At 45.6% G+C, this 27,248-nt stretch overlaps 1 protein-coding gene across 1 annotated transcript in view; it reads left to right on the plus strand.

Annotated features, from left to right (window-relative positions):
- The first annotated feature begins 6,526 nt into the window (after positions 1 to 6,526).
- The window catches only part of LOC134102478 (collagen alpha-1(XXIV) chain), a 107,726-nt gene continuing 87,004 nt past the window's right edge, over positions 6,527 to 27,248 (plus strand). Inside the window, exons 1-4 of the mRNA XM_062556586.1 lie at positions 6,527 to 6,582; positions 14,738 to 14,808; positions 19,667 to 21,153; positions 25,588 to 25,641. Of these exons, the coding sequence (XP_062412570.1) occupies positions 6,527 to 6,582; positions 14,738 to 14,808; positions 19,667 to 21,153; positions 25,588 to 25,641 (1,668 nt within the window). The remainder of the gene's footprint in view (positions 6,583 to 14,737; positions 14,809 to 19,666; positions 21,154 to 25,587; positions 25,642 to 27,248) is intronic.

Here is a 27,248-nt window from a genome sequence, read left to right on the forward strand (position 1 = left end):
CTTTTCTTGGGCAGGATAACAGTAGATGCCTGTGAGGACACTGATCCACAGGATGACTCTGAACTTAATGCAACTGACTCTGCATCAGATCTAGGATCACAGTCACTTGATTGTTGACCAATGGAACTGTCCAAATTATCTTCAACTGCAAACAGGTCAAGAAGAATTTGGTCAGCCTTAACAACCTTTATGGTGTCCTTGTGTTTGATTTGGTCACTTCTATGGAGGGTAAAGAAATCTTCAAACTCAGAATCCAAATACTGGAGACTGAACTCAACAGATATTCCAAAGGTCTCCTTCACAACAGTTTGCAGTTCCTCCACAGTGGATGGGATCCCTGATGGAAGGAGCAACTTCTCAATCTGGTCCTCAATTACTACTCGGAGCTTTGCCTCCATCTTTGCCTGACAAAAGTGAATACACAAAAGTATACATGTTAGAGTGGACACACAGAGATTTGTGATAAAGAAAGCCTGTATGTGACAGGAATAACTGATAATTAAACTCAAATAAAATATGGTTAAAATGATTTGTTTCATCTGTGTAAATCTGTATTTGGTCTTTCAAAAATTGTAGATGTATTGGTTAATATAAATCCATCTCAATAACCTTACATTAACAACAGATGTGACGCTTGAGTGTAACCAAGCGTTTTCCTCCCACACTGTAGGCTGCCAAAGGGTACACATCACTAAGTTTCTGCTGCTCCACAATACACAATTTCCCAGTGTCCTCTAGCTGAAAAGATCTAAGATGCTCTTCATACCAGGCAGCAAGTAACTTCACAAAAAATGTTACAGAATTGTCCAGTATAGCTATCTGAACAATCTCAGCAAAGTCTGGTAATCCACCAGTAGAGCCATGCGACAAAATCATCCCAACAGTGTACCGTGTTCCATAGTAGGTGACTGTGTTCGCTAACTGCACAGTAGATAGAAGTGGGGATGTTTCTTTTAGAGCTTCCTGTATGTCTGAATGCAACACATCTAAAGATACATCAGATATTTTTGTGACACACAATGGCTGTTTTCCAACATCTGCACGAGAGTGGTATGCCATCATCAGCTGATGTCTTGTAGCAAGGGTCAACAACACATTTTTGAAATTGTTAGTGTGTCTAACAACCTGCTTAAAAAAGCTGTGTTTAGCCTCAAATCTCATAGTCCATACACCAACTAGAGGCCCATAACCTTCAATCATGGCAGGGTAGTGTTCCAAAAAGTGGTGTTTGGGTGTCAGTTTAGCTTCAGGAAAAGCAGCTAAGAATTGCTGACGATGTTCAGATATTTTAGAGTCGAGGTACGCAATAGTTTCAACTGTATGAACAGGGGCTACCACCAATTCAACTATGTCTTTTAAAGTCAGGAGAACCTGCCAGGCAGAATCACCATGAGGTACCCGCGAACCAACAATGAAAGGCAAGAACCTGATTAAGGCCCAGTTTTCATGGGCATTTCCTCCTATAGTTCTGCGATTAACGTAATTTTGAGGGATTACTTGGGGGCAGTTAGCTTTGTCTGAGCCCTTAAAGGGAAAACGTCTGATTAAGTCATTGAGTTCAGCCAAATTGAAGTACTTTTTCTTGGTAAAAATCTGAAAACACAATGCTAATTCCCTTGGTATTATACCTTCAAAAAGGTCATGCAGTACATCTGGTGGATATCCACGGACAAAGTGGAAATGATTCAATTTATCTGTCAATGGACACTGGCGCTTAACACCAAAACAATGCAGTAAATCAGGATCTTCTCTCACAGTTTGCAAATGCAAACTATGGTCAGTTTTTGTCCGAGGTGGAAACACCCCAGTACGCACTTCATGTGTTTGGTACTCTGAAGAATGTCCAAGACAAAATCTACAGATGTACGGCCCTGTGAAACTCTCAACTAGTCCACTGATAGAATGTGCACCGAGATTATCAGCCACAACACAATGCACTGTGCCCCTAATATTTTGTCCAACACTAGAAATGAAAATCCCTTCATGCTCAAGAGTGGCGAGATCTTTCAATAGTGGTTCCAAAATTTGTCTGTATTCAAACTGTTTGACATCAACAGCTTTACAAAGTAAAGCTAGGTGTATTGATGTTAACACAGATTGCAATTTGGATGGCAAATTCCCCAAAACCCAATAAACAGCTGTTATTTTATGCTTATTTCTTGAAGTCCCAAGTGGGTTACAAACCTCAAAATCATCCACATAAAGGATTATAGAGAGACGTGTTTCATCTCCAGCATTGAAGTCATTCTGCTTGAAAAACTTGCCATCAAAAATGGACTTAATATATTGAGTACTGTTTGAGTTTCTGGATAAGATTTCCTCTGCAATGTCTTTATTCTTCAAGACTTGCTGCAAAGTCTCAAGAATAGGCACATATTGAAAGGTCTTGTTCTTCTGAGAATCAAGAATATATTCAACACTACCAACACACTGGAAGTGCTCCTTAAAATACCTTCTTCTCTTAAAAGCTGAAGCAAGTGGACCACCTTCTCCAAGTGCTGTACTAATAGGATGCAAGCTACACAGCTGTTCGGCCAAGTCAGTTATGATGGTCTGGTCAACAACACATTGATTAGACAACAATGTTGAATCAATTATGTTTCTAACAACAGCAACAGATGCTGAAGATGAAATGAACTGAAGGTCTTCAACCAAGGCATCAACACACTTCCCTGAAGCATTATAGATGGTCTCTAGCTTCAGTAGAAGTAAACCAATTCTTTGAATAACTAAGTCTGATTCACTTTCCTGGTCAACATGCAAACTAGTGTCCTCACCATCACTGGTCTCTGGTAAATCAGAGGGATCAACAACCTGACTATGTTGACTCTCATATACGTCTTGTCTGAAATCACTCAAGGAATATGATTTGTGTTTTCTGCTTTTGTGTTTCAGGAATGTATTGTATATATTTGTCCTAAAGTCACATCCTTCAAATACACAAAACACAGTTTCATGGATTTTCAGATGATTTCCAATATGCTGAAAGTAGTCCTTCTCTGCAGAACAACAAACATCACAAACTAAACACTTAAAACCAGAGATAAGTCCTGACTGTAGACTTTCTTTAGCTGCATGGTATCTGGACAAATGAGTGCGAAGAGCAGTCTGCGTTTTAAATGTGCAAGGGCAACCGTCATGTAAACATGGCTGGGGTTGACCACGACTAAATGTTGCGTGCTGTAGTCGGTAATGCTTTAGCAGATTCCCTTTGGTAGCAGACAAAGACCTGCAGATCTTACACTGCCATCCCATTGGCCAAAACCTAACAGAACAGAAAGGCAAATAACCATGCATAAGATATAGGCCACTACATGTGGTTATCTAATCACAGGAGGACAATAAGAGAACACGTGTTTATGTGTACAGAAGTGGCCAGAGAGAGCTCTGATGATACAGAACAATTTAAATAACACAGCAGCTTATGCAGACCAAGTTAAATGTAGACTTACTTCCAAATATGGAATGAAATATGGTACACCATAAAAATTGTGACTGTTCACTGTACCACAACGTCAGTAGGCCTAATGCAAATGGCTAAAAAGCAAAAACGAATACAATATGTCTATAAACTAATAGTGACCCAAATGAAACCTAATGAACAGACACATTATGTTTAAAAGGTTGACTAACAAAAAACGTATTCCACTAGTTCCAAAAGTGGACGGTTACTGAGCTCCGCACGCAGATGCAGGCTATAGGCCCATAACAAGCAGACGAAACAGAGCCTCTCTCAACAAGGGGGGGAGGGAATCAGAACGATTCTTTGGCTGCAGTGCCTGCAGTCGTTGCGCGCTAAAGTGACAACTTAGACACGGCTACACTGGAGTGTAGACTGTGAACAAATCGAAAATACATGTCTGTCTGATACATAGACAGTAAAAGATAGTGTCTCAATAAAAATGGAATTAGCATTTCAGCCAGACTGTCCATGAAAGGTTAAAAGCAGCGCACGCTGCTAATTGTTCCATATTGACGCGACACAACCCCCCTAGTTAAAACAGTTAGCGTTCTTTCAGCAACACCCATCACCAAAGACGTTACTCGAGGGCAATTTACTCTCAGAAAACAAAATGTTGTAAACGTAACTCGCAAATTACTCACCCGAGAGTAGAATGTACTTGCTAGCTAGCTAGCTAGCTTGTAACGTTGGCAAACCTCTGGTTGAGGCGAGGACCGCGAGGTTGTAGCATAGATCGAGCTACCGTGCAGCAGCCTATTATTAGCCTACTTTATGCATGGAAACCAGATGGACTTATTCTATTTTTTTTTTTTTTAGCCAGACGCTGTTCAGTGCTTTATGCTTAGGCTACGTAGAAACAAAGTAAACTAGCCGAATCACCAGAGTTAGCTAGCAGCTACACCACAACAAACATACCCTAGCAAACTCAAAATATCGTTCGACTAGCAGCTAGTGCGTAGGGATCATAATAGGCCAACGTTAAGTGGCCTTGAAGCCTAAAATAGCCTAAAACTATAATGAGAAGAAGCATGAACAGAACAGGTCTTACCTTTGGGACAACTTCGATGAAATGGCGACGTCCATCCATGTGAGAGAAAAGTCTTGGGCGGAAATATTACATTAATACATCAATCTCCCTATGAGTAAAATTTACTAATTTTCCTTGTGTTTGGCCCTCCTGATGAAATTCAATTAAATACTACTCAGTGATTCACAGCAAGTTTTATTCACTCAAAACTGAGTAAAATAAATAATTATAAATTGTTGAATTCCACTCAATGTGATTCCAAACTGCAAATACCCTTTTTTACTATGTATATCTCACTATCATTTATTTATTAAATATTAATTAACCCAAGTCTCACTTTTTGCAGTGTATGTGGATCTATGAACAGCTCTAAGCTAGGGCAGAGTGAGGCAGACTCCACTGGAAATAACGCAGCCTCGTCTCTGTAATCTCAGAGAGGGGTGGGATTTGCTGTTTCATGAAATGAGCCCTCCTTGGTAAACCCAGATGAAAAGGGATTGTGGGAGTTTTGTTGTGTATATTAATAAAATGCTTTGATTTTCATTGGCAAGAGGTAAAACTGTCATCCACTGAGGCAAGACGTATCAAAGGTTAAAGGGATGTTACAGTACATAAAGATCAATTATTTATGACTAAATAGCCTTAACCAGAAGTGTGCCAGACACTGGTTCATGAGCAATAAACATTGACATTGTCTAAGACCTGACTTTGTTCTGCCAACTCGACAGGACTTAATTCTGTTCCCCCTCCTCCCCTCTGTCTCTGCATCTGTCTGTGAGGAGCACTGCTACCTTCATTTCTGTGCATTAGACTGAGCGGAGATGACACTTCCACAATGGGATTAAAGACCTCGGCAGGGCTGTCAGACCTAGCCAGTATCATAGAAGTGAGCCCAAGCTAATTTTCAGCTTTTCAGCTGAGACTTGGCGAGACTTGGACTCGAAAAGACTCCTCTTTTAGGGCAAAGAAGATTTAAAGGGACTGTTTGCGTGATTAAAATAACCAAGAAACACTGTGCTGCAGCTGCATTGCCAATATGTTTGATGATATTGTAAAACGGCATTAGACTGTATCCTTGGTAGGCCTTAATGCCATGAGAGAATAATAAGCTATATTAAGCTTTTGCATAAATTATGCATGTGTTTTTATTGGGATGTATTTTATTGGTTTGTATGATTCTTATAGACTATGAATCATACATTTCCTATAACCCATAATCCTATAAGGATTTTTATTACAGTATTCTTAAAAACTAAAATGTTTAGCCATGTGTTTTCATGTTGTTACAGTAAGTCAACGAAATATGTGCAAACTGTATAATACTCTTTTTTTTTCTTACAAAACAAAAGCCTTCTAAAATAGACCATAGTTATTGTTGTTAATATCATTAATAATAGGCCTAATAAAAATAATGAAATCCAACTTCATATTGTCATCATGATCAAAATCAGAAGTTATACAGAGCTAAACATGGTATCAATGGGCCATTGATGATTTGCTGTAAAGTAAGAGGTAGATCCGATCTGTGATGTCACAAGTCAGTAATTGGTGAAATCCAACACCAGCTAGTATTTGCGGTGAGTACGGCAGCGTTTGCAACAGTGCAAGTCAAGGCACATGCAGAAACCAACGCCTGGAGGTACGGCACGGCTGTGGGGCTGTCTGACTACAGAGGACCCCTCTTTAAGAAGCATAGCATCCAACACAGCAAGGATTCCTCTTATGCGCACTGTAAATACATTCACGCGTTTTGCTTCACTGACGGTCATTATTGGCGCAATTGTGTTCTTGCAAACTATGCGCTTCAACGTATTAATGAAGTGAGAGTACTGAATACGCGTCGCACTTGTGGGAAAATTTAGAGATTTGGGAATCTCTCTTTCTGGACTCCTCACAATGAGGAAACTCTGAGGTGGCAGTCTTCGTTCAGTTACGCTTCCTTTGGCTGTAACCAAGGGCTAGCTCATGAACCGGTATCCTCTTGCGTGGAATTCTGTTTTCACTTAGAACACTGCTTCTTGGACAAATGCATACAAATGCATTTAGGAGCCCAACGGACAAGGAGTGGACACGTTTCTCCCACGACAAAAACGTAAGAAACTTCAATGCATGTTTACTGTGTGCACGAATGGCTCTGTTGGACGTTTTAATCTGTCACAACTGTGTCTGCAGTATAATTTGCAGTTAAACTATTCGCAGCGCAATCTCTTTCAATACCACAGTGTTTCGACAGTTTGACAGGATCCGTGAGAGAGATTTTTTCACAATTTTGGCGCAGTTTATCATTGAAACTTCCCTAACAACATGATGAGTGTGTTTGTCAGTTTACCTGACAATAAATCTGCCATGCTATGTCGCCCAGGTTTGCATCGTTGACAACAGTATGGGCAAGCTCGCAAAGAAACGCACTAGCCATTATGGACTGAGCTCAGCCACTTTAGATGTATCCTTCATTTGACATCCTACCATTTCGCATGAAGTGCCTGTAATTGATTCCGCACACGATGCACCCGGGCATTAGAAGAATGAGAAACAAATAACCGACATCAAACGAAGCTCTCCGGGTACAGTTCACAGTCTCTACTGGGTCTGAGAAGCGCATAACTTTGTCTGTCAGTTTATTGACGCCACTGAACTAAACAACACAACTGTCTGGGTTTAGGGTTTTTCCAAACAGTGTTAGTCCCACACATAACTTAAATTCATGGGTTTAAAGAAAAGTATTTCCCCCCCTGGAATACCGCTCAGTACATATGTCAAGACAGTTGTATAGACTACATTTTTACATATCCTAATGTATTTAGAAACCTCAAACATGAATGAGTTTGCATATTAGCTTCAATTGCATTCACTTCAATAGTCATTCAGATTACATTCGTTTTCTGTTGCGCCCAATACGAATTTGCTGAAATTTACTTGTAGGGTATGAGTGGAGACAGACGCCATCCCGCTGCGGATAAATTCTTGGTTGAAGACCAAATTTATACCAGATGATAAGACCTCTGGAATGGTTCCACAACAGAGAACAGTTGTAGCCTCTGTGGAGGAACCACGAGGATCGTGTTCTTTGTCAGCATTTCTACGTCTGTTTATATTTTTAAATTCACTTGCAAGTCTTAGTTGTTTGAGGCAGATTATTCTTGGCTGAGCCGTCCTGTGTTGCGTTATGATTGTGGTGCACTTATGGAGGTGAGCCGGTTTAGCATGCATGTCAGCTGACACCAAACAAACCGCTATGATGACACATTACACGGGGTTACCGCTCTGGGCCGCCTCAACACCCACTGTCTGACTTAAAGTCGGGCATGGAACCAGTTTTGCCCAAACATTCCTCATGTTAGTGCGTATGGCTTATACATCTGGCTATGCAGTTTTTGCACAGCTGTTACATTTGGCCCAGACAGTTGTGCTAGATTTAAACTTGCTGATAACTGGAGTTTTGTGAGTGAGTCACCGACTAAGTCACCGTCACAGCTGTAGCCTACTGCACTCTTTTTTGTTAATTGTTGTCTCTCATCTGTAAGCAGCACTGAATCACACACAGGCACTTACAGCATGAATGAATTGGATTCATCTTTTGGAGTGTTCCATATATTTTGTTATAAAACAAAATCAAATGGAAGACCAGTTGGATCAAAGCTAAATAGGTTGGAGGGTTATGGCATACAATGTGATTTGAGATTGTTATATCAATGAATATGTTGGTCCTTCAGTAAGGGAGGGAAGAGAGGAGGGGCTTCAGATGTACTCTCTAAAAGTCTACAAGTCTGTAACTACTTATCCTGTAGTCTACTATCATACTGCTTTGCTTCTCATTAAGCCAACCATGGTTTGCTCTGTGAAACAAATGACACACAGTTCAGTCAGACAGACACAAACAACAACAAAAAGATACTCAATAGTAGTACAGGGAGAGGCTGGGTGTTAAATGTAAAGTTGAATATTGAATAATAACCATGCAACACCTGTTACTCCATCAATATCTGTTCAACATTCACTATCTCATTTGAATGAAGAGGGTGTGTGAATGAGTGATAAGTGTCGTTAGCAGTGACTTCCTTCAGATTTAACAGAGGCATGAAGTCTACCCCCTCCTTTAAACAAGTCGTCTCCAGGGAAAATAATTGGCTGGCAGGGATGCCCTTCTCCTCAGAGTTCTCGGGATAGGTTTCTACAGCTGGACTGTTTTGGAAATTCTCACAGCTGATTGCAAAACCTTGGGGAGTCTGAAAGATTTTTCCCATCGAAGCAAGTCTTTTTTGTGACAGCTATCTGAGTGAAAAGACAACTAGTGTAAGTGTTCTTAAAAAAAAATGACCGAAAGCAGCTTAAACATCTGCAACTTCCACTGCTGACAGAAAAGAGCAAACCAATAAACCTGGGCAGGAGTTTGCTCAGAGCGCTTTGTCTGCTTGCTGCCCTGTGGACTAAGTAAATCTTTACTCAAGTCTTCACTGACCTCTTGACTCTCTGACCAATTGGACTCAAAGGGGAAGGGACGCAGAGCATTTAACAAGCTTATGTGTAGCGAGAACCTGGATTCTGTCCAAAACATTAACCAGAAAGAGAAGGGATCTTTGGGAATGCAGAGTTGTGATGATGGTTGGACTGTTTTTTTTTTTGTTATCGTCAGGCTAATGATTTCACAATGTAGTCATTTCTTTTGCAGTTAGTCGTGTGTGAGATGGGAAAGGAGCCCTAATTTGGCCCACTATCAATCATTCACTCAGTAAGAGCGAGAGAAAGTATCCTATAGACGTGATTCTGAAATAGCAACCACCACCAGAACGTGACAGAAGAGCTTGTGAGGTGAGGTGCTCAGAGTGCTTAAGTGATTAACAGGATGAATCACTGGATGTTAAATACTACAACAGTTCAAGAGTGCTGATGTTTACTTAGTCATGCCTTGTTTGGCTGTGCCTTTGGAGGAGTTACAACTGAAAGATTCCGTTGTAGAGCAGGACCCTACAGAGGTATCAAAAGGAACGGACTGGGCCAAGGGCAAGCTTTATGCAGTGAAGCGTGGCCACCCGGCCCTCTGTTCTTTTCAGATGGCGTTAGCATCGTCGGAGGGATGCCAGACTAGCTGTTGTGCTTTTAGAATGTCAACAGATCTTCAGTGAGGGCATCTCAGGTCAAGGGTCGACATGAAATGTTTCCAGGTCAGGACTAAATAAAATACTTCCCTGTTCCTCACATACATTTGGCCAGTGTGTAGATTACTGTAGACACATACTGTATAGTCAAAGTTTGTTTTTTGACATGGACTTGGAATCCTGAAAAGGGTCAGAGTGGACACACTCTATGTTGGTGGTACTCTTGTATTACCAAAAGCCATATCTGGAAAAAAGCTAATTATCAATAAGCGAATGAGAGAATAAAAATAGACCCTCTATTTTTAGTTTCCTACTCACGAGCTGTTGGCATCTCGAGTAATTGTGGAAAGTCAAAGTCACTTTTTCCTCCAGATTTTAATCTTTCTTTTTAAGACCATAGGAATTTAGCACCTCATTTTCCCCATCACTGTACTCATTCAGTATTGTTAGTCTTACGTTTCCATTTCAGCAATTGCATCATGCTGAGTTGATGGACTTGAATTTGGAGCAGATTATACTGTATGAAGGAGACAAACATTCCCCGTTGATATTGGAGTGTTGTGAATTTGTGTTTCCATGCTCAATTTACAGCCAATTATTCTTTGGTCCACACACATTTGAAATGTCCCTTTACCACGATAAATTATATAGCCACTTCAAAGTACTGTGATATTTCACTACTGCACAAATTTGCTCAGTTGTGGGTGGTTGTAAACAAATATTAAGATTGTTTTGGTTTGTATAATCGCTTCCCTAGAGCCTAGTCTTTTTCACAGAACACAGTGGTGAAGGATTACCCCCCAAAAGCTTCATCTGTAAATTAAAACTCCTACTATGCATGGAATGTGCCATTGCCTGGGCATGGCACTTGGTCTAGGTATTGTGGCATTTCCTTTGGTCAACACAAGCCTGTTTGAGGAGCATTGTTGACCATTCAACTCCTTTTCATATGAACTGCATTCGCTGCTGGGTTGCTGTTGATTGAGAGACCCCTGCATTGACTGGTGCACCTTCTGTTGGTTCTGTGTGTATCCATAGATGGGGATATGCTTCGGTGAGCTGTTGCACATAGGCAAGGGGTGTATGTGTGAGTCAGGGGGCCGGGGGGGGGGGGGGGGGGGGGGGGGTAAGGAAAGGATACTTTCAAGATACTTATCTTCACCATCTAGGGTAATCTACTGCCAGAATAACCTTAAGGTCAGTCACTCTGAGGATGTTTTGTCCTGACTCAGTTCTATGCCATCATTTTTTTTTAGAAGTTTTGGACCTTAAAATGAGAAATGAGAGTTAAAAGTTACATGCGTTGGCTGTGGTGCCTGAGTCCTCTTGTTTTGGCCTGAGGAATGTCACACTTGCATCCCGACCAAGAGCAGGTGACACGGCTCGTTTGTTGTTTCCCTTCTCCGAGAGCTCAGGAAGCTGCTGTGGTCTGGGAAAACAAACATGGCTGACTACTTAGTCACCCAAACCACTCGGCCACACACAGAACAACAACACTCTGGCAGAGAGAAAAAAAAATACCCCATAACCTGACATAACAGCTCAGGCCTTATGCGTCATCCATGACAGATAATGAATTCCTTCCCATGGGCCAGTGTCTTCAAGACAACACCTTGTACAGTAAGTGGTAGCTGCTGCATGAGGAATGAGTGGCCAGGTTCAACCCGCTAAAGTAATTTTTGATTGATCGCCATTCAAAAAATCCCTGCTGGGACTCTAATGAGGATTTTGGAAGCCTTTGTAGTGGGTTCTGCTTGAACCATTCTTTATGTCACAGCAGAGACAGTTAATGTAATACACCCATCAAACGGAGAGGTCAATCAGTCAATCAACAGGACCTTCACTCACTGACCGGCCCTTTTGAACAGTGACGGTTGAAATTATACAGCGCATCCACCTGACTGATGTACAGTCCCTAGACAGCTGACTCCACATTTTTGCACTGGTGCTGTTATGTAACTTTAAGCCCATCCCAACGTGTATGATATGAACGAGCACACTCAAGTCTGCAGACTTGCCCCGTCACCTCCAGATCCAATTCGAATTCTAACACTCTCTAGTCTGATAGAATGTGAGTTTTTAAGTGGCTGTTGCTGGGCTCTGAAGTCACAGCTAAAAATATGATTGTATCATTACGTCATTTGAAGTCATGTTTTGTGTGCAGCAGTGAGCTTCAGAGTGAACCCGCTGAATTAGTCATTGTCTCGTTTGTCAGTACTTCAGTAGGTCCATTTGGCAGCAGAAGCTTTGACCTGTGACCTTTGAGTTATGTAAGGTATCATTATGAAAGTTCCTGATGTCTTTCCTCAGACACATTATTTTCATACAGACACTCACTGAAGTGCATGTAATGGCTATATTTAGTGATAAACGACAGTAGAGGTCATTTTCAGGGTAGGGTTACGTTGTGTTTATTTGGAACTATGAGTGTGTGATAAGAAACATGTATTACTGGCCACCATTCTTTCATGTAGTAACTTTAGTAGTAAAATAAACTTCTCAATGTAGCCTAAGGTTGCATTTCACGCATAGGGACATTTTTCATTGCATGTTTTTATTTCATCCCATAAACGTAGAAAAACAGCCATAGACACAAATGGTCCATCATATGCTTCAAGTCTGACTTGACTGACCTGACTTGATGTGTTAGTCCACTCCACTAAGGTAAGGGACTCACCGTGCTGTAAAGTAATGTCTGCATAGTGCACAGCGCCCCCCAGAGGAGAGCAGCCCCTCTCAGGTAATGCCCCCACCCCGAACCACGTTAACAATTGGGGAGTACTGGGTGGATCCCATCCCCACCCTCCCTCCTGTTGGCCACGTGTGGAGGGTGGCACGGGCGGCTCCACAAACACAAAACAGGACTTCTTGTCCCTAACCAGCGTTTAGAGGGCGGCCATTTCCTCAGAGGCTGTGTTTAAGGGGGCTGTGGCGAGCGGCTGGGGCCAGTGGCGCCTCATAGGTATCCTGCCTGCCCCTCTTTAGCATCATTGTGTTCTGTTGAACTCCGCTGGAACCCCCCACTGGAGGGCCGATGTTTACGTTTCAGCATGTGCGCGCACGCACGCACGCGCGCACACACACACACACACACACACACACACACACACACACACACACACACACACATACACATACATTCACAGACTGAAGCCAGATCTTCTGTTTTCTTTTTCTTTCTCTTAGGAGGATAATTGTATACAGCCAGGGATTGCCCACACTTTGTCCACATCAAACCCCCCCCATTGTAAAAGGATCGGTGTGCTTCCACAATATGGCTTTGTCAGTTTTGTATAAGGGTCATTCTCTAAAATGAATTGCCTTGCCAAGCAACTGTTTGTTGGACTTTTGATCAGGCAGAAAAAAAGAAGTGGTTAGGTAACTTCGAACACAAAACCTTTGTGTTTTGTGTTATGTGCTAGGGTTCAATTCAAACAGCACAACACAGGGGAGTGTAAACAGATAAGGAGGAAAGAGGAAGAAAAGAATGAAGAAAGAGTGGAAAACAGAGGAGGAGATAGAAATGTAGCAGAAAAGGTAACAGGAAGGAAGTAGAGATAGGCAATAGGTGTAAAAACGGCTTTGATTATTTTGGTGCTTATGGTCAAGTTACGGTCAAGAACAGCAGTCTAAGTTCATGCAGAACATCCTACGTGTACAATGGAGATGTTGCTCTCTGGTTTTTGAAAGTTCACCCAAAAGTTCTAGTCACTACTGATTTACCGAAAAAGAGAAAAAAGCCTGACAAAATTGCGAGATAAGACATACAGTACTGGCGTGCGCTCTGACAGGACAGGAGAGGCAGGCATGAATGAATGACCGGCGTCCTCCTCGCCAAACATAGCTGGGTTGACTCCCATCGGACCCCACAGGTCCTGCTTGGACCACATGACGTGATTTGTGCTCCACGAGTCTCACGCAGGAATGCGAGCCCGAGGGACATGTGCTCGTGGAGGTTGAGGGTGGGGGTGGGGGGCAAGGGGGGGTTTCTCAAGGTTAAGAGGACCCATAATGACAAGTTACCCGAGGGACTAGCCCCCCACTCTAAACTATATAAACACAAAGCTACAGAACAAGGGGGAGACTTTTGCAAATGGCTGCTCTTTAGTTGACTTGAGAGGCACTATTTCATCGTAGGAAAGGCCTAATTCTGCCGTCGGGGGCAGAAGGTGAACGTTTGGATTGGGTGTTGTCAGTTGTCTTTACTATGTGTAGATGACGGGTTTGAGATCATGAAGCAGCGTGCGCCATAATTGGAAGGGTTTACGTTAACTAGCTGAAAGGACAATTGTGGTGGGTGTGGTTAAACTGGCATTGCCTTGTGCTAGGGTGTTGTTTGCTAAAGTTATTTAGCAGTCTGTGGATTCATAGTTGGTCCTGATGTATAAGATCTTGAACTTCATGCAGAAATCTTTAGTGTGTCCTCTTGCTGGTATTGAAGTTAGCATAACATGTTTTTGTTTTTGGATATTCATGCTTTACTACATGTACATGTACTTACTTATTGTCAACTATATTACAAGTGCCTTGCTCAAGGGCACAATGGTGGATGCACAACGTTCAACAACTGCACGCTTGCCTAGCTTCTTCACCACTACACTACCACCACCTTTGCATGATGTTTAGTCCGTTTAGTCCATATCGTTTGAATTAACGGAGCAGTTTATTTTGGAAAACATTGGTGCAATCCATTTGCGACCTCTCTATCATTCTCTTTCTGACGAGCCTCGCCTGTGCCTGTGACATGAATAGATATATTCTAAAGACTGATGTGGCTCCCTTAAGTCTCATCCTGCACACACTCTGCTGCTCAGCCATCATGTGGTAAATGTTTGAATCTTGTCCTGAAGCCTGAACTAATCTAACGGTAGATCTGCAATAGTGGCACGTTTAGTCTGACTTGTCAAGAGTCTGTAGAGCTCTAATCACTTATCATCTAGGTTTTCTTTGGCCTCTGATTGGGAAAATCACACAGGACGGACTCTTTTTTTTCCCCCTTCAGTACTGCTACGGTATGAGCGTTGTTGAATTCTAGGTTGTCCTGACAGCTTTTCTTCATCATCAGTGTAAGACATGTGGGCTTATTTGGGGGAGGGTCACATTTTCCATGAATAAATGGCCTGAATGTCTCTTTCTGTTCTGTTTTAATAGGAGAACCCTGCTCCTGCTCCTCTCAATATGCGCTGCAGTACTATTTGCAGAAGAAAACTTCGAAGCGCAAGGTAAGCATCTTACCCCCCCCCCCCCCCCCCCCCCCCCCACACGCACACACACACACTTTGACCCTACATTTGCCTTTGAACCCTGGCCAGAATGGCCGTGAGCCAAGGGTACCCCAAAATGTGCCTTGTCTTGCCTCTGTTTCTGTTGAAATGCTAATGCAGTCAATAGAGATGACCCCCCCCCCCCCCCCACCCCCAAGACAGTGGTAATTTTTGAGCGTGGAAAGGTCAGTTTCCTCATGGAACATTTCTGCTTTGAGTGTGGAACAAGTTTTTCATGAAAAATGTGGATTGTTGCAGAGTTCTGTGTGGGTGCACAAGCTATGTGCAGTCGAAATGTCAAAGTGAACTGGAGTGAGTGACTCAACGATGAATCCTATCTTTGTGGTTTTGCTGAACTCTGACCCATATTGTGATAGCTTCAATCAGTTCAGTGAAACACAGAAGGTAAAGGGACACCTTGATGCTTCTCAACTTACATTTTCCATAACTATCAAATAAAAGACATTGTTCTGGAAATATTCTGGCACACGGACTCTCACTCAGGATATGATTCACTCACACACACACACACAACCAAAAATTCATTTCAACACTGCAAAACCTCAAACCATTTTCCAACACTGCCAGACAGTGTCTGAAGATCAGTCGCATTTTCGGACTGTCATGTAAGGAGAAGAGGTTCTCCCCACTCCCATCGGTCATGTTTCAGTCGCCGCTCGGTCCAAAAAAAAGTCTCAGTGTCCTCCTGACCACAACCATTACGGGTCAGTGGTATTTGTAACAGCATGCCAAGGAGTGCGCTCACAGCCAAAACCACCACAATGTCAATGCCAAGTGTCAGAGAGGAGCAGCGTGCAGTATGTAAGATGCAAGCTGGGCTCACAGAAAGCCTTACAGGGAAGCTACAGCGGGTTCGAAACTGAAGTGTTCCGTTCAGGACGCGTAAAAGCCGTTTTAAAAGACTAGTCTATTTGTTTTTTTCCGAACGTACGTGCCGCTATCACGTCTGGTGTAGCTACTTCCATTGATTATAGTGGAAGCTAATTGTTGCAGCAGACACAACGTGAACGGAACGCTTCAGTGCGCCTGGTGTAGCTCCCCTATTTGGTTTGAGGTGAAAGAGAAAGGAGAAGCAGCTCAGAGGGATTAGTAGAAAGACAGGAAAGGCAGAGGGGGGAGAGAGAGAGAGAGAAAGACAGAGAGGAAGAGAGATACAGAAAGAGAGAAGGAGAGAGAGAGGGAGAATGAGAGGGGAGGAAGTAAAAGAGGAGGCAGGGCATGTAGAGGACAGCTGTGCACAGGAGCCACTCTCCCCCTCTTCTTTTAAACATCCCACTCTCTCACTCTCTTTCTCTCTCTCTCCGTCCCTCTCTTTCTTTCTCTACTGCATGTCTGCTCTTGCTTCCTGGGTCTTGGCTCACAGGCTGCAACAGGCCTGCATGCTCCTCTTCTCTCTCCAAGCTCACTTTAAACCAGGCATTCCCCAAGTGCAGTGCAGGGCAGAGCTGGGAATTCTCTGTCTCTCTCTCTTTCTCTCTCTCTCTCTCTCTCTCTCTCTCTCTCTCTCAGACACTCACACAAACACACTCTGGAGTATGGGAAAGTGTGCCTCGATGAGTGTGCGTGTCTGTGTGTAATGCGTAGGAGGTAATAGCCATAATAGTCCATTTGGGTGTGTGTGTGTGTGTGTGTGTGTGTGTGTGTGTGAGTTGGCTCTCGGTTGGGGAGTCTTAAAGCAGTGAGACTAGATGGAGCATGGTTCCCGCACCTCTCTCCTCTGTTTCCTCAGACATGCTCACTTAGCTCTGTGTGCACCACTTGGTCCCGCTCGCAGCTGTCCACCTAACCCCCAAAACCTAAACTGTCTCTTCAGCATGGCCTAGGTCACGAGCGCAACCCCCCCCCTCCCCCCTTTCCCTTCCCACCACCCATGTCCACCTAACCGCACCGCAAAATAGATACCCCCCCCCCCCCACCACCACCACCACCACCATCACCCTAAAGGGAAGGTGGAGGCTGAGGTGTCATTTCAGATAATGCACCTCTTCAGAGTGAGTGCTAGCATAGCGGCTAAGGAGCTGGGCTAGCAAGCGGCAGCCAGAAAGGTTGAGTTTTCAATTCTCGGAGCGAAGCACTTGAAGCCTCTGAAGCGTTTCACTGATCCAGATGATGGTGCATGGCGCAATAAATATTTTCTTCGAATTTATCAGAGGTACATCTTGTTTTTCTTCAAATAACAAGCGTGTATGCAGATGATTCTCCAAGTACGCCATCCAGTCAAGCATTCATTCTGTGCACTGTTAACAGAGTATGAACAAGATTTTTGGGATATCTCTCCTTCCTGTCTCCTTCCCGTCCAAAATGATGGTTTAAATCAGGATGGACAAGCTCATTAAACATCTCAACCCTTGGCCAGGGTCCATTTCTGATAGCAAACTCCGTTGGCGCCCGCCTCCGCTGAAGCCCTTTGCTTTGGATATCAAAGTGGACCTTCCTGTGCACGGATCGGATCCATCAGAGCTGCGGGAGGAATGCGTCACGCAGGTTGAAAAAGCTTGTCTTCACATATGAGACAGGTTAATTGGAATCCTGGCTGACGTTTCCCCAGGCAAAGAATGTCAAGGGCATCTCTTTCTCTTTCTCTCTTTCTCTCTCTCTCTCTCTCTGTTTCTCTCCCTTTCCCTCTCTCTTTTTAGCTCTCTCACTCTCAGTTCCTGGTCTGGAGCCGATGCAGACGCTACAGCGGCATGTCCTTACTCTTTCATGTCTCTCCCTCCATCTCTGGCCCTGTCTCTCACTCTACACACACACACACACACACACACACACACACACACACACACACACTCTGTAAAGCGCAGTTGTTGATAAAGACAATTCCCAGGGAGAGCTGTTTGCATATACTGTAGATCGGAACCTACACAAACAACTGTCCCTGAGAATTTCTATTATCAATTACCCCCATGTTCCCTTTCCTGTTGGTAAACATAAGGAAGTGATAGTAAGCACATAGTGCATAGCGACACCCTCTCTGTCTGATTGTAGTTGGATAAGCAGGACCAGATGTCAGATCGTGACGTGGGTTTGGCACAAAGCACACAAAAATCTGGTGGTGGAAGGAGCTCAAGCTGGAATCGCCAAAAATCCATGTTTTGAACTTGGAGCCTGAAGTGTAAAACTCTAACGGCAGGCTCCCACTGAGCATGCCATGTCATGTAGGGACGATCAGGCAATGAGGTCTAGATTGGTGACATTCTTAAACTCGATTTGACTTTTATTGCAGAGACATCTGTTAGACCTGTCTAATGTCTTTGTTGTCAGCCTTTATATGAAGGCGAGTGGGGTCTCCGAATAAGTTATTGGCTGTTCGGATTGACCCAAGACGAGGGTGAGAGGTCGTAAGGTCATACATGTGTGGCGTGTCAGCAGTGGCAGTGATGGGGTCTTTGATGTCCGGTCTGTCCCTCCCCTCCACCACCTCCACCACCTCCACCACCCCAAACCCCACCCCCACTCACCACACCCTTGTGGTCCCAGTGCCTGAGTGTTTTAAAACAGCTCTTCTCCCCTCTGACCCCACAGAACCTCCGCTGGAGTTTACATCAGACGTTTGTTTTATAACTCCGAGGCAAAAAACCTGAGACCGAACAAACAAGCCGTGAACCCTTCGGTCTGAAATGTCAGTGTCGGTCGGTGTATGTCTGCGGCGCTCCCGCTCCTGTAAAATCAATAAAACAGACTTTGCGAGGGGGGAAAAAAAATCTCCCCGAGAATGAGACCAGGAGCGTTTCAAAGGAAACCAGTGTCTCTGGATTTGTAATGAACATGCCTTTCCCTGCAGTCGTACCTCCCGGGATCCCCCCACTGACATTCTTAAACTGTTTAAAAGGTCCTTGGTTTCCTGTCTTCCTGAGAAGAAGAACCCCTTTTGCCCCCTCTTTGTTAAGGACCATAGGATTGTTTCCTTTTCATTTCAGTCTATGGTGCAATTTTGCAATGTTTTGGCGTGTCAACTTCGGATATTCCTCTGAGGAGTTTTAAAGATTTCCGGCGGGAGTCAAATGGAAAACCTTACCTTCACTTGGACTGTATCCAGACTAGTAATATGTTTGTACCAGGGCATTTTATATTTTTGGATGGTTGTCTAGGGCCACTGGCAACTTACCGTACATAAGGTTAAACAATACTTGTCATCCACCATGGAAAATCTTAAAGTAGTATAATTTAGTATACTTCATGTCATTTCATTTTGATATACTTCCACCTCTTCTCCAGCCTGTGATCCAAAGCAGTGTCCAGGCCAGCTTTGTGGACTTAATGCATCTTCCATGCCCTTTTTCCTTAATGGTTTATGTGGATGACATATCTGTAGACGAACAACCTGGGAATGAGGGAGAAACTCCTGAGTCAGTGGTTTCCATGAACCTAATAGAAACGGTGATTCAAACAAGCTGTTGTAGTATCTGAGGCTCTATCCCACGGCAGCCCTTTCCCATCCTCCTCCTTCCTCCTTCCTCCTCCTCCTCCTCCTCCTCCTCCTCCTCCTTCTCCTTTTCCTCCTCACCTGGTCCACATCTTCCTCAGGACCATTAAGAGTGGGAAATCTGGGAACTCATTTAACCCTTTGCTTCCCAATGATCTTGGTGCCTTTGTCACGCTATTTAATGTTCAATTTTTTGCAGATAAGTACAAGTAAATGATTGTAACTTTTTATATTGCTCTGTTTCTCCCCTCTCTCATTCTCTCTCTCTCTTTCCATCTCTCTCTCTCTTTTTATCTCTTTCTCTCTTTCTTTCTCTTCTCTCTCTCTCACACTCATCCTATCTGCTCTATAAACCTGTCTCTCGCGTCCCAGGTGTAGATATTATTCATCAGCTGGGCCTCACCGGCCGCAGAGAGACGCACTTGTCTGGCACAACGGCGCCGTCTCCCTCGCACCCTCGCCCCTCCCTGGACGTCCTGCCGCCCGGCGTGGGAGTCACCCTCAGCGGGCATGCCCACATTGAGGCGCCCGCCCCGGCGGTGCTCCCCGCCGACCTCGAGGAGGAGTTCTCCGTCATCGTGAGCCTGCGCTGCTGGCGCGCCAACAACGCTTTCCTTTTCAGCGTCCGCGGTGGCGGCCGGGACGACAGGCTGCGCTTCGGCGTCCAGCTGCTGCCCGGCGCCGTGGCCGTGCACGTGGGCGAGGCCGCCGTCGTCCGCTTCCCGTACGCCGCGTCGGACGGCCGCTGGCACACCTTCGCCGTGGGCGTCCGGCCGCGCTCCGTGTCCTTCCACGCGCGCTGCGGCAGCGTCCGGCACAGCGAGGACATCCCCGCCGCCGCCAACGCCGGCCTGTCGCCGGGGCTGCTGGCCTCCGACGGCCTCTTCGCTCTGGGGAGGCTGGACTCCGCCAGCGCCCAGCTGGAAGGGGCCCTGTGCCAGCTGGACATCTACCCTTCCGCCCAGGCGGCGGCGCAGTACTGCGACTACGTTAAAAAACAGTGCCGCCTGGCGGACACGTTCCGATCGCCCCCGCCCACGGAAAGCGGCGCCGGGAGCGGAGCCGGGCCCTTCCAGCCCCCCACCGAGTCCTTCCTGGGGTCTCTCTCTGACCCCTCGCCTGCCCCTCTGGAGCCCCTCTGGCAGGGGAGTACCTCCGGTCCGCTCCCAGCCGCCTCCGCTACCGCCACCACCACCACCGCCGCCGCCACCAGTCAAACCTTGGAAGCCCCAGATCGGGCGTTTCTAAGCCTGAGCCCTTCTGCGCACCAGCAGTCTGACGTCCACCACGCGGAGAGGACGTTGGGCGTGCAGCGGTTCGGCCCCAGCTCGTCCCCGGGCCCCCTCAGCAGGATGGTGTCCGAAGCCGCCGCCGCCGCCTCCGCCGCGTCCAGGAGTACCACAGCCAGCACCAGCGGCGGTCGCACCACCACCCGCACCAACACCACCACCACCACCACCACCACAGGCAAGGCCGCCCCGCAGGGCGAGAACGACACGGAGGACGAGCGACTCCGCCAGAGGACCCGTCCCACCGACGCGCCGACCCCCGACCTGATCTCCCCGGTCAGGCAGAGCCGGCTGAAGGAAGGCCAGAGGAACCGGACCCAGTCCGGGTCACTGCCACCGCCGCAGTCCGACGATGGGCTGCTGGGTCCCCAGCCGCGTCCGAACGGCACCACCCTCTACCGCGACCCCGGCGCGCACAACCAGGTGGACGACTCGGAGGAGCATCCGCTGGGGGCTCCCTACGACGTCGGCGACTCCGACGGCTACGGCTACGACTACGGCTACGAGGAGGGAGACTATCTCTTTGAGTACGACGGCCTCTCTGGTCCGAAAGGAGAACCAGGATCTCCGGTGAGTGCGCTGCTTTCTTTCTTTCTCCCCCCCTCTGCTCAGTTTGCTAATCATGCTCTCGCGTTTGCGTCAGTTTCGCAGCGCCTTCAAAGTGTTTTCAGTCCGCCACAAGTCGGTGCAGCAAAAGTGTGCGCGGGAAATGAGTCAAATTACAATCCAGTTACTATCCAAGCTAATTTATCGCCATTAGAAGTTCTTTGTGTGCGGTTCCATTTGGCTGTGTTGCACAGAGTCCCACCAGAAATCTCCTGGGGTTAAAAAAGGGAAAAAAAGTATATGAAAGGAAAATATTTTGGCAGGCCGATGTATTGATTTAGAAGCAAGGTGATAGGTTGTCCAAGTGCTCGCACTTTTTTTTCATGTATCAACAGGTGGTAAGAATAACACATGTCATTTTCTTTTTGAACTGCTGCCAACTCTCGTGCTGTAATGGCTGAGAGCATGAAGTAATTTATAAGTGTGCAATTCATGCTCGGAATCGTGTTGCCTAGAGACAGCGGGAACAAGGCGATATCAACACATTCTAAAGCTCGAGAGAGTCGCGCTGGAGAAGAGTGTGGGTTTTCAGTGAAGTTAGATGTATGTATTCTACGATATACTGCCAAAGGGGAAATGTGATATGCGTGTGTGTGTGTGTGTGTGTGTGTGTATATATATACTGTATATGTGTGTGTTTTGTGTGCGAGAGAGAGAGTCTGTACTCACTGGAGTGGATGGAAATATGTGTGCTGCTGGGTAAGCTGGTTTCACGACAGGCTCCAGCAAGGTGAAGCACAGTTTCTGGCATGGCATCATATATCTTATGCACATAATATCCATATGTCAGTATGTTATCCAAGCACAATACTGCTTTATAGAGTATGGACGTCCGCGTTGGCCTTGTTCTGTGCTCAGCCAGAAACAGAATACTCATTCACAGGCCTAGTGAGCAGGCTGTCTCAAGGGGACTCTGGACATATTTTTAGTTGGAGGAAGAAGGAGGAGGAGTGTCTTGGTGTTATTTTCATGATGGGGAGAGGGCGTGGGGGGAGGAGGCGCTTTGCTCCCTGCTTTGGACGTCAGGTCAGATGCTCACTGGGTCAGTGGGCCAGTGAGGCAATCAGCTAAGCAGTCATTCTTATTATGCAAACAAATGAGCCACCGCCTAGACAGACGGAGACAGAGAGAGAGAGAGAGAGAGAGAGAGAGAGAGAGAGAGAGAGAGAGAGAGAGAGAGAGAGAGAAAAGAGAGAGTGGAAAGACAGACTGAATGATCCAACTGCTGGAAGAACATTACACCAGCACCGACATCTTAATCTGGTTAAGGCTCCGCTCTGCGTTCATTGCCTCTGGGTTAAGCCCGGCCCTGCCTGATCACGTCTGGAAGGGAGCGCAGGAACGGAGGGTCATGTTTGTCTTCTTGCCCCCCCCCCCCACCCCCGTAATGGTGACGGCGGTGACGTTGTCGTGCGGCGCAGAGGGGATCAGAGCGCCGCGGTGGCGTGTAATGCGGTGTAGTAGCGTACCGTGCTTGTTCATCTCCCTTGATTTCACCTCTCGCTTGAGCTCTGGCTCCTCTCCGCTCCTCTCCGCTCCTCTGGCTGGACGCAGCGGCTTCCCCGTCCAGGGGGGGGACGTGAGTCCACCAGCTGCCTGCGGACGCCCGCGCCAGAGAGAGAGAGAGCTCGCGTCTCCGCCTCTCTCCTCTCGTTAATCCCTAATTCCAGTTCACCTTTGCCAAGCCCGTCCCGTCCCTCATAATCACACACCTGAGGAGACGTGGCGCCACGAGGGGCGCGCAGACGTAACTCCGTCCTAGAGACGGGCAGGGGTGGCTGGCTGTGTGAGAAAGATTAGCTCAGGGTGGGGGGGTGGGGGGGGGGGGGGAAGAGTTGCTCGGCCATGTGTGACCCGACTGGTCACTAGCTCGGTGTGTGTTGTGTATGTGCATGGTGCGCCGTAGTGGTGGTGTCCTTGTGATGAAGTGCTGTCGTAGATGACGAGGACTAATCTCTGCAGAGTGTTAGTGGGTCAGCGTTTTGAAGGAGGCGGAGGCACGAAACAGCTGGCTGAGAAACACGCCCTGTTCTGTTGTCGTAGGCCTCCGCGCTCAAAAGTTCCCCCATTCGCTCCCAGAATGTTGCAGCGCACCAACGACTGGCTCCGACCTTCGTCACCATAGGAACGGAAAGCTCTGGAGCCAATGAGAAGGCCCCTCCTTCCATGCTCAGCCTATGAGAATGTGGCAGGAGGTGGGGTGGGGCGGGGTGGGAGGACGGTGTTGGGGAGATGTACGGCTCAGCAAGTCCAGTGGATAATAAGCAGGAGCTGAGTCAGAGCGCTTCCGTGTTGTGACCTTTTTTTTTTGAAGATAGCGGCCCGTGGCGTCGAAAGATCACAGGACGCTGTGCATTCCAGATGGGAAGCCAGTCAAAGTTCACGGGCCGCCAATCATCATAATGTCTTTATAGTGTCGTATTTGTTGTTTTGCGAAACATTCCCAGATCAATTTTCGAGTCGGATTGTTTGTATGCTTCGCTCGCGAGACACTTTCATGCTGTGCGAGACGCTCCGTCCTTGAGCGCACTTGCCGTTGCCGTTGCCGTGGGAGATTAGCCTCCCGTGTTGCCGTTGGCATTCCTCCGCTCCTCCGCAGAACCACTGCGACATATTTGGCGGATTCTGTTTACTTTGGAAGAGCATGAAAATGCCCACGAAGAAGACAGATGATAACTGTGCAAATAGCTTTGAAAGGCCTCCAGTTTGCAATCATACCCTCTCCTGGAAGGTTTTGGGGACAGGCCAGCCTGCAATGAAACTCTTCTGCTCTGTTGATTATGTTGAAACAGCACTTGTCTCCATCTGTAAGGAGACACCACTGAGGAAACAAACAAGGCTTGAATTCAAACCTGTCATTTTTGTACCAATATACACATCAGGCTAACTAAACAAAGCAGGAAGCTAGAGTCAAAGAGATGCGCATTGCTTTGTAACAATATAAGATAGGTCTTTCATGAGTTTTTTGCATAGCCTGTGATGTTGTATGGTATGGTCATTACACAATAAACATCCCAGAGTTCCCACATCAGGAAGAGATTGGTTATATTCCATTGCATTCAATTCATCCGTCATGTTACGATGCGTTGGGATTTTAATTCCTTTGGCAATGCATGGATACTAGTATGAATGACTGATGTTCCCAGAGTCTGCCAAGTCAGAGACATGCTGCTGGCGCTGTTTCGCATATGTCCAGCAGCGTTCGCGGTCTTCCAGGAATCCCAGGGAATTCTCACAGATACGGATTTATACCGTTTAAAGGTGCAGGAAAGGCTTTTCAAGTCCAGTTTTACTGCACATTCTATGCTTCTAGTTCTATAGTCCCATTAGACATGCAGTATTAACATATTTATACTACAGGCCCTATCGTGTAAACCATCATTTTAATCATTAATTGCATGAATGTTCAAAGATGTGAGATCAGTGCCTTTATCTGAAGTGGAAATAGTGGCACAGTGGAGAACATGAGTTATTGTTCCTCAGAATTGCATGATTAATTAAGTCTGGAAATCTGTGTTGAGTAGTCGCTGCAGTTGAAAGAACCAGGTGTTCTTTCCAGTTCATTTCCAATTTTCCCACTTGTGAAACGCCGCTGGCTATGACAGTCTCAGCAGAATGAGGTGTCACCCCTCATTTAAAGAAAATAGGATTGGCTTAAAGGTAAACAAAAAGCACCACTACATTTATCAGAAGGTAAACAAGGGGTCACATTAATTGGACCTGGCCGTGAGCCTTTGCAAAGCCCCGAAGGTGTGCGGTCGTGTTTGGAGAGAGCACTGCGCAGTGCTCAGTGTCCAGCATGTCCAACAACTCAATTGTTGTTGTAATTAGTTTGACATATACTGGATTGGCATCACACTCTGTGAGGAAGGAGTTACTGCCAATGAAGCAATCACACACGCCAGAGCCAAAATCCACTGTGGACGGCCATGTCCGCACAATTATGGGAATGTTTGTTTTACAACATACTTCATATTGTTTTATAATCTGCTCAGACTCAATTACTGGTGATAGGCTTAATCTAATTGTGGAAATATTAATTATAGTTTTAAAACAGTCTTTACATAAATGCAGACATGCTAACCATAACCCTATGTGTAATCTCACGGCTCAGGCCTTTATTACTGGCTGTAAATGTCTGTGTTCTATTAAGCATGGACTGGCTGGTTGGTCAATATGTTGGTTGAGTTAGTAAAAACAGCCCTGGCATCTCTCTCATGTTGAAACATCAGGTTTTCGTTATTCCTAAAGACATCCCTAAGCATCATGGCTATATTAAATCCAAATGAATACAACTACAATCCCAGTTTCTAACCTCTCCTTCATCTGCTCCCTTCTCTCTCTCTCTCTCTCTCTCTCTCTCTCTCTCTCTCTCTGTCTCTCTCTCGCTGTCTCTAGGGTGAACCTGGTCCGCCAGGGCTTCCGGGACCCACTGGAAAGAGAGGACCAAGGGTGAGAGGAGGACTGTTTCCATAGCTGATGTTTATATGATGTCAGAGCTGAGAGCTATATACTGTAATGTGTGCCGGGCCGGCTCACGGCTCTAAGTCCCGCCCTCTCCCCATGCCCTTGGGATGGGAGCAGGAAGACTGTCACCCCCACTGACAGCAAAATCAGCATGTGCTATCTGCACTCCCAGATAGTGTGTGTGTGTGTGTGTGTGTGTGTGTGTGTGTGTGTGTGTGTGTGTGTGTGTGTGTGTGTGTGTGTGTGTGTGTGTGTGTGTGTGTGTGTGTGTGTGAAATGGCAGAGAGCTACTGATCAGATTAGTGAATGAAAATTCAGAACAGAAGTTAGTTCAGTTTTAAAGCCATATCCTCTATATCCCCTCAACACATCATTAAGAACCTCAAATTATCATCACTAATAACACATAATAGCAGTTGCTGCATTTTAATAGATAGCTAAATCCTGTCAACACATTATGCTAACCTCAAAATTATTATTATTTGGCTACTTACTGTCATAGTGCTGATTTGGCTTCAAACTGGAATGATTGATTGATGCTCACTGGGTCTGGTCCTGCTAACAAGTTGGCTAGCCTGTGTAGCTGCACAGACGACATTGATTGAGAAGTGTGTTGGTTGGAGTAAATCACTGTCTTGCCCGACATGATTTATGACTGATGCTGGTGTGTTGCCTGCAATGCCTACGGTGTCATTTTCATTGGCGTAGAATTGTAACGATGCTCGTTTAAAATGCAATTAAGTTCAAAGGGTGCTCGATGTTTAGGCCAAGTTCTCTAAGTAGCTGGCTCAACTATACAGCTACTGACAAATGAATTGCTTCATATTGCCTATTTCACCTTGCGTCTATATCTCTACAACTGAGTACCGTAATTTCCCGACTATTAGCCGCGGCTTATGCATTGCTTTTGCAAAATTTCTTCAGCTATGAGGTTAATACAGGGGAACAGTTAATATGGTGTTACAGTAATATGGTTCTGTTTCTTTTAACTTGCATAAAACACTGTCCTGCGGCTTATACACAATGCGGCTTATGTGGGAAATTACTGTATGCAGATATATGTTGCGAAAGTAGCGCATTCACTTTAGATATGGTTATATTGATATGTTTTAATGAATAGCATAATATCGGAAGGCTCTAGAATGAGAACCTCTCAAAAAACACCCCAGTATAGTACAGTAGATATTCATATTTTCACCCTTACGTGGCAGTTAGACCTAGAGGGTGCATCCTGGGCAGATGTTTCACTTGCAGCATGCAGAATTGATTTGTTCTGATGAAATACATATTTGATTTGGACATCCCTGCTGTGAGGAACTTGTGGAGGAACAGCAGTTGCCAGGGGACGTAGGACTTTCTTTTTGATCAAATGGGGGAACAGAATCCGATTACCACGGTGTGGTAGTATTACACTTAGCATGAAAGTGCTGCTTGCTGATACAAGTTTATATAATCCCAGAGAATCCTGAGCGAGACAAATACAGAAAGACAGTGAGTGAGAGATAGATAGAGAGATAGAGAGAGAGAGAGAGAGAGAGAGAGAGAAAGAAAGAGAGAGAGAGTCTTTATAAGCCATTTTGTTTCCATGTGCA

Source organism: Sardina pilchardus, chromosome 15 (assembly GCF_963854185.1).
Source record: "Sardina pilchardus chromosome 15, fSarPil1.1, whole genome shotgun sequence".
In the NCBI taxonomy this organism is placed as follows: Eukaryota; Metazoa; Chordata; class Actinopteri; order Clupeiformes; family Clupeidae; genus Sardina; species Sardina pilchardus.